This window comes from Crotalus tigris, unplaced genomic scaffold, assembly GCF_016545835.1.
Source record: "Crotalus tigris isolate CLP2741 ecotype Arizona unplaced genomic scaffold, ASM1654583v1 scf7180000017613.987060, whole genome shotgun sequence".
NCBI lineage: Eukaryota > Metazoa > Chordata > Lepidosauria > Squamata > Viperidae > Crotalus > Crotalus tigris.
In genome coordinates this window covers 307,137-321,173 of record NW_024096512.1, presented here as the reverse complement: position 1 = coordinate 321,173, position 14,037 = coordinate 307,137, and the positions used below count along the sequence as shown (strand labels likewise).

At 38.1% G+C, this 14,037-nt stretch overlaps 1 protein-coding gene across 3 annotated transcripts in view; it reads left to right on the top strand.

Annotated features, from left to right (window-relative positions):
- Nucleotides 1-14,037, top strand: part of TMEM161B (transmembrane protein 161B) — a 50,034-nt gene that overhangs the window by 21,466 nt on the left and 14,531 nt on the right. For all 3 annotated transcript variants that reach the window (XM_039325990.1, XM_039325997.1, XM_039326005.1), the window contains 2 exons: nucleotides 597-694; nucleotides 2,964-3,120. In XM_039325990.1, coding sequence (XP_039181924.1) covers nucleotides 597-694; nucleotides 2,964-3,120 — 255 coding nt within the window. The remainder of the gene's footprint in view (nucleotides 1-596; nucleotides 695-2,963; nucleotides 3,121-14,037) is intronic.

The window sequence follows — 14,037 nt, the reverse complement described above, 5'->3', positions numbered from 1 at the left end:
TATCTCAATTGATTCTTTCTGAGGGTGAGTGAGAAGAAAAAAGAACAAAAACATTCTTTTGCATTATTATATCCTAATTCCAAACTCCTCAATCTTTTCTCATTTTCTGTGGTTGCTGTATAATTGTGTGGGAGTACAAGAACTTAAGCGCCCAATGATGTATGTTTGTGGTAACTTTTTAGAAGAGAATGTTCTTAAGTTAGATGGATAGATATGAGTTAGATGATCATATGATCTGGTCCTTGTTCATTCTCAAACTGCTTATTTGTTGCTACATGGGATTGTTAGAGAAAGATTGCAATATTTTAGTTTGTTCATGTCACAATTATAATATCAGTAAAGAAGATACGGTTCCTGAAAATTTTTATAGCAGAATCTCATTTTCTTAAGTGGTTGAGTGGGCTGTATAATCAGCCTTGTCTCAGAGCTACTATTATTGTTAGCAGTAGCTGAACTGGAGATGGCTTGCACTTCATCCCATTATTTTTCTTTATGAATGAGGCTGTTTGTGTCTCATGCTACTTTTTAAGTAGCAATTTTAGAGTGTTAGTGTTGATGTGATATTGACAGTTTTTAATATATGTTTATCTTAACAGGAAGTACAATGGTCACATTGAAAACAAACCATTAACCATTCCTAAAGATATTAATCTTCATCTGGAAACAAAATCTATCACTGAAATGGATGCATTGGGTAAGGGAGTATAATAAATTGAATCATGATAAAATTTTATGTTCCTAAGCATTTGTTGTTTTTGGGAAATCTTTTTAAAATATATTTTAAAAAAGGAGAAATGCTACAGCTTGAGGATCCATAGAATAGTATTTAGACAGTCATAAAATAATAAAAAAATCCATTAGTACGCTTAATTCATCTCCGTGTGTTTAGCCTTTTTATAAGCTATCCTTGGCTTCTTTGAACTTTCTACATAGAGGGAATATTTCAAATGTATATGCCAAGTTTTCCTTTTGAATTTCAAATATGTATTTTACAATAAAACTTGCTCAATTCTAGCAGATTCTGGAGGAAATAGAAACATGTCAAAAGGAATCATATTGATTCAGTCTTGTAACCACCAGATTTAGTAGATGCATGTAAGTAAATAGTTACTATTATGCAAATAGGTGGTATGTTTATAGTTCATTTTAGTTTATGAGAATTAAGGATCGTCATTAGGATTTGTCTGAATGAATGCACTTTGCCCTAAGGAAGCAAAAATGTTCATCCCATAGAGATATGAAAGTGCTAACATTTTTCTCATTAAGGAGTTCTGAATTGTCACAAAGTGTCATCCAGCATGTCCATTAACTGAATAAGATTATTGTACAAAAGTCTCCTTTAACTATTGGATCCCAGAAGAGACCTCAGAAGGAAAGCAGAACAATATGGAAGTTTAGAGCAGTGTTTCTTAACTTCAGCAACTTTATGATGCCTAGACTTCATCTCCCAGAAGTCCATGCATTTTAAAGGTGCTGAGGTTAAGAAAAAGTAGTTTAAAAAGATGTATATCTGTTATTTTTATATTAGGATATTACATAATATCTTAATAAATACTTAATAAACCACCACCTTCAAGCTTTGCATTGGCCTAATGAGCTTTAGTAAACATTGGAAAACAGGTTTTTGAGTGCATATAAAAATAACTTGATGGAATGTGATATTTATGCAATTCTTTGGTTAACGTTAGCATTGTTTTTCACATTTATGTAAGTGATACATGAATCTATATTTAAAACTTTTAATATATTTTTTAAGATCAAATTATCTGATTGTTCCATTTGTAATATTTTTGAAACATCTGGGAATATCTGAGACCATAAGATTTTATTTCAACCACACTTGGTGGTTGAGAAAAGGACAAGTAACTAGGACTATTCATTATCAGTATACTTTCCTATCTTTCCATTTTCCTCATATAAAGTGCTTCAGGAAAATATACAAGTAGCCCTCATTTAGCAATTGCAGTCATTTAGCAAAGCAGTCACTAAATGATAATCACATGACTGCAACTGTGATTATGATTTTACTTCAGATTTCCTTTGCTTTACAATGTCAGAAAGATAGACCCCAAATAACTGGGTGAACACTAGGAAAGGTTTCGGAAACTTGATTCACAAGGAAGCCATGTAAAAGGGCAAATCCTATTGCCCTTTTCTTCCATTCCCCTGTCCTTTTAAATGCTCACCCCAACACTCAGATAATTAGCAAGAAGAGAAGATTTGTATTTACATTCATTGGAGAGAAAGGGATTGCAAAAGAATAAGGAGGCAGACAATGGGAATACACATCAAAAGGAATGTGCTGGTGCAGGCTGTTTGCCTAGTATGCTCTGGGTTGTGAGCCACCAGTTGCTTAGGTCAGGGGTCTCTAACCCCTGGTCCGTCGACCAGCAGTGGTCCATGGCATGCCAAAAAGCAAAGCCCCGTCCGCTGGATGCAGACAGCAAACAAAACCATGCCTCCTCCGGTCCACAGGAAAACCTTTCTCCACAAAAGATTGGAGGCCGCTGGCTTAGGCAAACAAAAGCCTTTAATGTGAAACTGATTAGGGTCTTGTCAGTGTCAAGCAGAAATACTAATGTGAGAATATCATATTAAAAAGAATATAACAGAAACCATTAAAAACCACATGTGCTGCAAGAAACATGCATTCAGAATATTAAAGGGGGTTCATTTAGCATCCTAGCCCATATCTTTGGAAATAACATGTCTTCAAGACCTTTCTAAAGGTGGGCACAGACGGGTGATATGAACTTGTGAGGAAATGTTATTCCATACGGCAAGGCATACCTTCTTGGTCTAATATGTGTGTATCACTTATTTGATGGGACCCATGCCAACCCTATCAGTTTTTGTTTGATGGAGGCTGATAGTCTCACAGATGTCCAGGTCTGTGCTCTGGAGATGGTTTATAAATGTGTGTGTGTGTATTTCCAATACTAAATATCCACTTTTTATTTTAGCCCTACATTATTTTCCTGAGTATCAATGGTTGGTGGACTTCACAGTTGCAGCTACAGTGGTATATTTGGTAACTGAAGCTTACTATACTTGGATGAAGCCTTCACAAGAAATGAATATCAGCATAGTCTGGTGTTTTCTTGTTCTCGCTTTTGCAATGTATCCTTTTAAAGTGTTAAACTTTCAAAAATATGAATATTTTGTGAAATTCACGGCGGACTTTTTTAAAAAAAATGGTTCATAGGAAATACTTGGTGCTTTTTTTCTAATACAGCATTCCCCAATCTGATATTCTTCAAATACAGTATGTTAGATTGCATCTTCTAGAATTTTCCTGCTGTCTAGGAACAGACATGGTATTTGATATCTATGGTATTTGGATAATACCATGCACTAATCATCACCAGGCATATTTTAGTTCATAACACAATATTTGTGTTAAGGATGGGAAAAAATTCTACAAATTGGGATTAGTTCATCAGAACTAAGTTAAAGTGGTTCACACAATAATATTTTATGGTAACATTTGTCCCTGACATGTTGAATAAAACACTTTATAACCATCTAGTTCAAAGTTACCTAAAGTGCCTTCAAAATGATTATGCTTGATTTTGATATATTTAGAATAATAATAATAGTAGTAGTAAAGTTGGAAGGGACCTTGGAGGTCATCTAGTCCAACCTCCTGCTTGGGCAGGAAACCCTACACCATTTCGGACAAATGGCTGTCCAGTCTCTTCTTAAAAACTTCCAGTGTTGGAGCATTTACTGCTTCTGGAGGCAAGCTGTTCCACTGATTAATTGTTCTCACTGTCAGGAAGTTTCTCCTTAGTTCTAGGTTGCTTCTCTCCTTGATTAGTTTCCACCCATTGCTTCGTGTCCTGCCTTCAGGTGCTTTGGAAAATAGCTTAATTCCCTCTTCTTTATGGCAGCCCCTGAGATATTGGAATACTGCTATCATGTCCCCCCTTGTCCTTCTCTTCATTAAACTAGACATACCCAATTCTAGCAATCGTTCCTTATATGTTTTAGCCTCCAGTCCCCTAATCATCTTTGTTGCTCTTCTCTGTACTCTTTCTAGAGTCTCACATCTTTTTTACATCGTGGTGACCAAAACTGGATGCAGTATTCCAAGTGTGGCCTTACCAAGGCATTGAAGAGTGGTATTAATACTTCACGTGATCTTGATTCTATCCCTCTGTTAATGCAGCCTAGCAATGTGTTGGCCTTTTTGGCAGCTGCCGCACACTGCTGGCTCATATTTAAGTGATTGTCTACTAGGACTCCGAGGTCCCTCTCACAGTTACTACTATTGAGCATGGTGCCACCTATGCTGTACTTGTGCATTTGGTTTTTCTTGCCTAAATGTAGAACCTTGCTTTTTTCACCATTGAATTTCATTTTGTTAGTTAGTGCCCAGTGTTCAAGTCTGTCCAGATCCTTCTGTATCTGAAGCCTGTCTTCTGGAGTGTTGGCTATTCCTGCCAGCTTGGTGTCGTCTGCAAATTTGATGAGTTCCCCATCTATCCCTTCATCCAAATCGTTGATGAAGATGTTTGAAGAGTACTGGGCCCAGAACAGAGCCCTGGGGCACCCCACTACACACTTCCCTCCATATAGATGCAGTTCCATTGAGGACCACTCGCTGAGTACGGCCGGTCAGCCAGCTACGGATCCATCGGGTGGTGGTTCTGTCTACCCCACATTTTTCTATCTTGTCAAGTAGTAGGTTGTGATCTACTTTATCAAATGCCTTACTGAAGTCCAAGTAAATTATGTCCACAGCATTCCTCTGATCCACTAATTTTGTCACTTGGTCAAAGAATGCAATAAGATTTGTCTGGCATGATCTATTTTTGACAAACCCATGTTGGCTTTTAGTAATGACTTTGTTTGCCTCTAGGTGTTTGTTGATTCGTTGTTTGATTATCTTTTCCAGGATCTTCCCAGGTATTGAGGTCAGGCTGATAGGTCTGTAATTTCCTGGATCCATTTTTTTTCCTTTTTTGAGGATGGGAACTACATCAGCTCTTTTCCAGTCCTCTGGTAGTTCCCCTGTGTTCCAGGATCTTTGAAAAATATAGTTCAGTGGCTCCGATATCACATCTGCCAGTTCCTTGAGAACTCTGGGGTGTAATCCATCTGGTCCTGGCGATTTGAACTCATCTAGGCTGGACAGGTGCTCACTAACGATTTTCTTGCCTATCTTAACTTGTGTTTCTGTTTTGTTTTTTATGGCACTATTTTTGATAGGTTGGTCTGTTTTTTCCCTTTGTGTAAAGACAGATGCAAAAATGAGTTAAATAGTTCTGCTTTCTCCCTGTTGCTTGTCACCTTCTTGCCACTTCCACCCACTAATGGACCAATCATTTCCTTCACTTTTTTCTTGTTTTTTACATGTTGAAAGAAGCTTTTTTTGTTATTTTTGACTTTGGTCGCAAGTCTTAGTTCATTTTGAGCCTTGGCTTTCTTCACTTCATCTTTGCAGGCTCGGGCTATTTGCTGATATTCTGACTTAGTTATGTTCCCCTCTTTCCACTTTCTATACTTGTCCTTTTTATCTTTCAATTTGTCAGAGAGTTCTTTATGCAGCCATGCTGGTTTCTTTTGAGAGCTGTTGTTTTTCCTCTTTGTTGGTATTGTGCTAGACTGTGCTTTTATTATCTCATTTTTCAAAATTTCCCAAGCTTCTTGAGTTGTTTTCCCCTTGAGGATTCTCATCCATGGAATCCTTCCCAAGCCCTCTCTAAGTTTATTGAAATTAGCTCTCTTGAAGTCCAAGACTCTAGTTTGACTGTGTTCTATTGCTTGTGCTTCTATAATGTTGAATTCTAATATTGCATGATCACTTCCTCCCAGGGTTCCTATGGCTTCAACACCTTCTATCATTTCATCTCTGTTAGTGAGAATTAGATCCAAAATGGCTAATCCCCTAGTTCCCTTCTCTACTTTTTGGGAGACAAAGTTGTCTGCTAGGTTTGCCAGGAACCTGTTTGATCTTCCACTTGGTGTGTAGTTTGTCTCCCAGTTGATATCAGGGTAGTTAAAGTCCCCCATTACTATTGTGATGTGCTTCCTACATACCTTAGTTAGCTGACTAGCAAAAAGTTCATCTATTTCCTCTGTTTGGTTGGGTGGTCTGTAGTATACACCTATGGCAATGTCATTCCCCCCCCCTTTTATATTGACCCAAATGCATTCAAGACAGTTTTTATCATTGTTGTACTCTATTTCTGTGGAGATGTAGTTATTTCTTATATAGAGAGCAACTCCACCTCCTCTTTTATTTGGTCTGTTTCTTTTAAATAATTTAAATCCCTCTAGCTGTGTGTTCCATGTGTGAGTTTCATCCCACCATGTTTCCGTAATGGCAACAATATCGTATCTGCCCTCATTAACCTGAATTTCTAGTTCACCCTGTTTGCTGTTCATACTCTGTGCATTGGTGTATAAACATTTGAGTCCTTTGTGGGTGGCCCTGTGTTTCCTTTCTACATAACCTGTGTGGTGCCTGAGTTCCCCTATTGTCTTACCACCTATTTGGTTAGTGCACTTTATGTGGCACTCGCTATTAGAGGCTTCATTTTGCTTGATAGCAAGGTTAGTATTCTTGTCCACACACACATCTATGCTACATGCACTGATAGCCCTATAGTTTTTAAATTGCCGGGGACAGGGTTGTTCCGTATCAATTAACTCCCTGTCCCCGCTGTTTAGTTTAAATTTCCCTCCAGAAAATCTGTGAATTTATAGCCGAGTAACTCAGTCCCTTTCTTTGATGGATGGAAACCATCTCTTTTGTACATCTTTTCATTGGACCAGCTACAAACATCGTGACTAATGTATCCAAAGCCTTCCCCTTTACACCACTCCTTTAGCCACATATTGAATTGTGCTATGCGCTGGCCTTTTCCGTTTTGCTCCTTATACACTGGTTATTATTAAAACAATTGTGGAAAGTGTAATTACTTAAGGATATTTTATTATTATACTGTAGCCTGAATTCTGTAGATGCTTGGCAATTGATGGTTGCAGTGTCCTGGGGTCACATGATCACCTTTTGTGACCTGATAAGAAAGTCAACATGGAAGCCAAATTCACTTAACAACCGTGTTACTAACTTAACAGCTGCAGTGATTGACTTAACATCTGTGGCAAGACAGGTTCTAAAATGGGGTAAAATTCACTTAACAAATGTCTCACTTAGCAACAGAAATTTTGGGCTCAATTGTGGTTGTAAGTCGAGGACTACCTGTATTGTGGTTCTATTGTAGTTTGAAAGTAATTCTCATATCTCTAGTCCCATTAAATCATACTTCCTCTTACATACCAAGACTTTTAAGTAATTTTATTTACTTCCCTTATTCTGAATATTAGAACATAGATAGTGAAAACTATGGGCCAATAGTATTTTTATTATTCACTGAAAGATTTAGTACTTAGTACAAGAAAATGTATTCTTTCAAACCTAGGAGAGGCTGCTTATTTTCTTTTATAGCATATGGACAGGCTCAAGCATAGTTTTAACTGAAAAATTGAGCGTTGTAAACCAAGGTAAATCCAAAAACACAAGGGAATTCTTGGAAGCTGGACACTCAGATTAATCAGCCATTAATAGATGCATAGAGATAAATCACATTTACGCACTATTCAAAATTGTGAAAAAGCTAAGAAGGAAACAAAAAGACCATATCTTCTCCAGCAGCTAACATCCAGATAAGTAGGAACTATCACCAGGAAAAGAAACAGGAAACAATATCCTAATCAAGGAACTACCAAGAAGACAAGCTAATAAAAAGCAGAAAACTACTTTAATAAAGGAACTACCAAGGAGAAAACCATACCCCCACCAACACTGGTAGAGCAAGCTATTGTATATAGAGAACAAGACACCCACACACTAGCACTGCTTATGCAAGCAAACAAGTTCAGAGAACATCAAGGATGCCACAGTTCAACCTTGAGCTACATATATCCTTCTCTGTTAGTTCCAGAATTCTTCATAAAATGTCAAATTCCATATTTTGGGAGTGATAGTTCAGAGTCACATTTTAAGCATTAGCAACTATACTTTTACTCATAATTGTGTTAACTATAATGCCTTGAGACTAAAAATGAACCATAAAAGGATATGACCATATCAGTCAAAGACCCTTTAGGTATTTTACAGAGCCAACATAAATATATCTGCTGTTTCTCCTTTTGAAGACATTATTGTGAGAAGTAAAAACAAAATATTTTTCATGAATGAATGAACTTTTAAAATTGTAAAAAATATCGTATATTCAATATTTCATAAGCCTTGGACCTGATTTCCTAAGATTTCAGTTTCTTATTTTACAGATAATATACAGTATATTGCCATTACTAACTAGTATATTGGTTAGTTTTGTGTAAAATTAAATTTGTTGATATAACTTCAGATAAAGCATCTATTAAATATCTAAATACTTCAGGTGTATTTGAAGCTGCTAAAGCTTTCAGACCATATTTTTCTGATGATACAAGTTTTAATTCCACGTACTTCAGAAAGGTTATATTCAAAATATAACTACACAAAATCCTTCAAACCCCTGTTGCTAATCAAAGCTTCTGGTAGATAGTACATTGCATGAATATATATGTTTCCACATATATCTGTAGTAGCAAGTCTTAAACCAATGTTTCTCTCTCTCTCTTTTTTTGCCTGTGACCCCTTTACAAGCTTCTTTTTCTTTCAGGTCCCATCCATCCAGGTCCCATTACCAGAGATGGATTATCTTGTTTTCTGGCATTTGCAAGAGAGTATTTGCAGTATAAAAATTCTTTTTTGGGTGGGGGGGGCACATGACATGTTTTTCATCTGTGGCCTTCTTTGAAATAATCTAAATAGTCAAGGGGCCATATGGCCGCAGTTTGAGAACCATTATCTTAGACTTCTGTGATCATTTGTCTTTCAGGAAACTACTACATTCCCTCTACTCTTTAGGAACTGCTATCTTTATACTGTAGTATCATTTTTTTCTTCTAAATGTTTACGACCCATTTCTTCTGCAAAAGTTGTGGCTGGTTTTCAATTTCTATAATCCATATTCTGTTTCTATTTACCTCTTAGATACTGCTTTCTTTGTTGATGTATGTTCCTTATGGAAATGTGTCTTCTATGTCAGCTCTGGCTGATAGCAGATCATTTAGTGGTTGTGTTAAAATATGCAGTATGCAGCAAATAGAAGAGAGATAGGGCTATATTTGACTTTAGTGTGTGTGTTTAAAGCTGATAGATTCAGAATGGAACACCAGTGTTACTTTTGATTGCTTGTTCAATTCTGACAATAAATAAAACAAATGCCCTAGTCTAAAACTCTTCCTATACTGAAGAAACCCCAATCCACAAAGCATGCAAGTATTTTTATGCATCTGAATTCAATCTTGGTGTATGGCAATTAAAAAATGCTACCACTTTTGATGTCATACAGATTTTTATTGGAACTTTTGAACAATTACTTTAAAAACTATAACTTTATAACAATGCCCATGTAACAATAATTTCTAAATTTCTTATTTGTTTAAAAGGGTCAAGGGTTTCTTCAATTATAATTTAAAACATTTAAAAATCTTCTAAAAAGGATCATACTATGATTAATAAAAGTAAAAATAAAAAAGACTACTAAGTTTCATTTATATATTCCGCCCCCTGATATTGTTAAATACGGTAGTTTCTAATAAGGAATCTAATTTCTAGTCTAATAATCTATTCTTAATGAGCTAATAGAGCTGCTTAATTTTCCTTTAAAAGAGTATTGCTTAATTTTGAAAATATACAATTATTCAAAAACTTAATAGTTTACTGAGTTTTTAATGTTTTCATTAAACCTGAAGGGCTTAATTACAATTCTTAAATGAAAGAAAAGTCAGTTATCTTATGGTACATTTAATAATAATAATAATTTTTACTGAAGTTTAAAAACACAAAGATAAAACTAATGTAAACTAAGAGAAATATTGAAAAATGGGGGAGGGAAAAATATAAAATGAAAAAACAGAAAAAATATAGAAATGAGTTTCCCCTTCATTAAGACAAGTATATTTTCAGTAATGTAACATCTTTTTAAATATTTGAACTAAGCAAAAAGGAAGTGGCTGGCGGCAATGCGAAGCAGCGGACCGGTTAGGTGGCTGATGGAGCGCAGAGGTGGCGGCTAGTGGTAGCAGTGGGCCGGGAGGCCTGCAGGTGGCGGTGAGGCAGCATCGGCGAACTGGAGGCTTGCAGGCGATGGCATTCTTTTCTGCGGACCAGGAAACCTGCAGGTGGAGGCAAGGTAGCAGTGGCAGACCGGGAGGCCTGCAGGTGGTGGTGGTGAGGTAGCAGCGGACCGGAGGCCTGCAGGCAGCGACGAGGCAGCATGACAGAGACGGCAAAGCAGTGGAGGACCTGACCGGCAGCCTGAAAAAACCTGGCTGAACATCGGAGACGGAGCAACAGCTAGAGGCAACTGAGGGCAACAGAAAGACCGGCTGAGCGCAGAAAGGCAGTCAGAAAACCAAGGCAGAGAGGGCAGAGATAAATAACAAATTAAGAAAACAGTAACCTTTAACTTCAATATAAACTGTAATTTTTCTTCTCTTAAAACCAAAGGGCATACTACCTCATACTTCCTCTACACCAAAATAACAAGGCACAAAAACAAGCACAGACAAGCAGAAAAAAACAACAGCAAAATAGGCATAATTATCCAGAACAGAGAAGCTCGAAACAAGGCCAACAGCAAAGCACATCCAGCAACCAAAAAGAGGGACTATCAAACACCAAACTCATGGAACAGGTGACTCATACTCTTGTGGTATGCTTGTTTCATGTATGCTCTGATACCCAGCTATACATGCATTAGATTCAAATTATGTGAACTACTACAGAAAAAGATTAGGAACTTAGAGGCAACTCTAGCCAAACCCCAACATATGAAAGAAAACTCCACCCAAACCGAACCAAACAATGAACAAATAACTCCCAGAGGACTTGACCCTACTGATAAACCCTGGAGGAAGACAAATGGAGGTATGTCACACATAGAAGAAAACACAATACCCAAAGAAAGAAACAGCATACAACAAACAAACCCCTTCTGCCCAATCCTACCCAACCAGAAGCAGCCCTATTAAAACTGAGCAATTGATTTCTCCCCTTAGATCAGTGGTTCTCAACCTTTTTAATGCGACCCCCAACTGGTCGTAAGTCGAGGACTAAACCGGTCATAAGTCGAGGACTTTCCCTGCCTGGGAGCGCCACGCATGCGTGGTGCCGCCCCCTGCGCTGGCCGAGGCATAGCTGGCAAGCGGCAGAGATGGGGCAGGCTGACCACCGGCTGAGCCACCAGCTGGCCCAGCCCAAGGGAGGTAAGGCACCCGCCGGAAAAGCGGGGAAAAATGGCAGACAGCCTTGCTTGGCGACCCCCGTGAAATGGTCGATCGACCCCAAATGAGGTCGTGACCCATAGGTTGAGAACCGCTGCCTTAGATGGAAACACGCAGACCGACAACCCCTCCCAAAGAAGACATGGAGACACCTAGCAAAGAAACAACTTCAAATATTCCTAAAAAAGCCACATCAACGAATACACCAGAGATAAACAGAAAAGCACCCCAGACTGCAGCCCCCTCCCCCAAAAAAGAAATGAGAGTGTTGGTAGTAGGAGTCTCTATCCTCAAAGGAACACAACCATGTATCTGCAGACCAGACATACAATCCAGAGAGATATGCTGTCTCCCTCGAGCAAAAATCAAAGATGTGGCTGAGAATTAGGCCCACAGATTACTATCCCCTCCTCCTCACTACATTGGGACAAATGACACAACAAACAACCTGAGTACAATAGTGAGGGATTACAAACAACTAGGTAATAAAGTTAAGAAGCTAGGAGCACAAGCAGTGTTCTGATCAGTACTCCCAACAAAAAGCCAACACCCATTGAGGGAAAAAAGAATTTTAGAAATAAACCATTGGCTAAAGGGTTGGTGTCGCCAAGAAAACTTTGGTTTCCTGGATCACTGACTGCATTTCCTACATGAAGGACTATTGGCAAGGGATGGATTATACCTCATGAAAACAGGCAAAAATATACTTGGAAAAAGACTGGCCCAACTCATCAGGAGGGCTTTAAACTAAAACTGAGGTGGGAAGGTGACCAATCTCTAGAATCTCCAGACCCCAAAACCAATCAAATCCCAAGAAAACAAATCAAACAATGAGGTAGCAGTGATGAAAAAAGAAAAGAAAAACCTGAACAACAATCAGGAGATAAAGGAAACACACCCATGGACAGGCATAAAAGCCTTAAATGCTTATATACCAATGCTCAAAGCTTGAGGAACAAACAGGACGAACTAGAAGCAATAGGACACGAGGGAAGGCATGACATAGTTGGCATAACAGAAACCTGATGGGACGAAACCCATGAATGGACTGATGGATACAAATTGTTCAAAAGAAACAGGTCTACAAAAAGAGGAGGAGGAGTTGCACTATATGTAAAAGAACACGATATATCTGCAGAAAAGCACATGATCAAAGATAAAATGTCTCCAAAATGTGTATAGATCAATATCAAAGAGAAAAAAAGTGACATTGCCATAGGTGTATCTTAGACCACCTAACCAAGCAGAAAAAATAGATGAACTCTTTGCTAACCAGTTAATAAGCGCATTTAGGAAGCATATCACAGTAGTAATGGGAGACTTCAACTATCCAGATATGAACTGGGAGACAAACTGCAGTGAGCGAGAGATCAAACAGATTCCTAACCAACAACTTTGTCACACAAAAGGTGGAGGAGGGAACTAGAAATAAAGCTATACTGGATTTAAGCCTTACAAATAGAGAAGAAGTGATTGAGGGAATCGAAATTGCTGGAACCTTGGGTGAAAGTGACCATGTCATACTGGAATTTAATACAACACAAAATGGCAACAGAAAACAATCCAACCAGTGTCTTGAACTTTGAAAGAGCTGACTTTAACAAACTCAGAACCTAGGAAAGATCCCATGGATGAAAATCCTAACGCGGAAAACAACCCAAGAAGCATGGGAAACTCTCAAAAATGCGATCATAAAAGCCCAGTCCAGCACAATACCACTGAAAAAGAAAAACAAGAAATTCAAAAAGAAACCAGCATGGCTACACAAAGATCTCTCTGACAAACTGAAAGACAAAAAGGACACATACAAAAAAGAGAAAGAGGGACACATAACTAAGGCCAATTATCAGGAGACAGCCAGAACGTGTAAAGATGAAGTCAGGAAAGCAAAGGCTCAGAACGAACAAAGACTTGCAATAGAAATCATGGATTAAAAAAAAAAAAGTTTCTCCCAACATATTAACAACAAGAAAAATGTCAAGCAAACTGTGGGTCCATTAAAGAGAGAAGATGGCAAGGAAATAACGGGCAACAGGGAGAAAGCAGAGCTACTTAACTCATACTTTATATCAGTCTTCACACAAAAACAAACCATAGCCCAACATACCAAAAACCACTGCAAAAGACAAATTAGAAACAAAAATTAAAATAAGCAAGAAAACGGTAAGAGAACACCTATCCGACCTTGACAAATATAAATCACCGGGGCCTGACAGATTACATCCCAGAGTTCTGAAGGAGCTGGCAGATGTTATCTCAGAACCACTGCACTACATCTTTCAAAAATCCTGGAGCACAGGGGAATTGCTTGAGGATTGGAAAAGGGCTGATGTGGACCCCGTCTTCAAGAAAAATCAGACTCGGGAAACTACAGACCAATCAGTTTAACATCAATACCTGGGACAATCCTAGAAAAGATAATCAAAAAACAGATCTGCGAACAACTGGAAGCAAAAAAAGTCATAACTAGTAGCCAGCACGGGTTTGTTAAAAACAGATCATGCCAAACCAATCTTATCTCATTCTTCAATAAAGTGACTAAATTAGTAGACCAGCAAAATGCTGTGGACATAGTATATTTAGATTTCAGTAAGGCATTTGACAAAGTAGATCACATCCTACTGCTTGATAAACCAGATGGATCTGTAGCTGGCTGACAAACTGTACTCAACAAGTAGTCCTCAA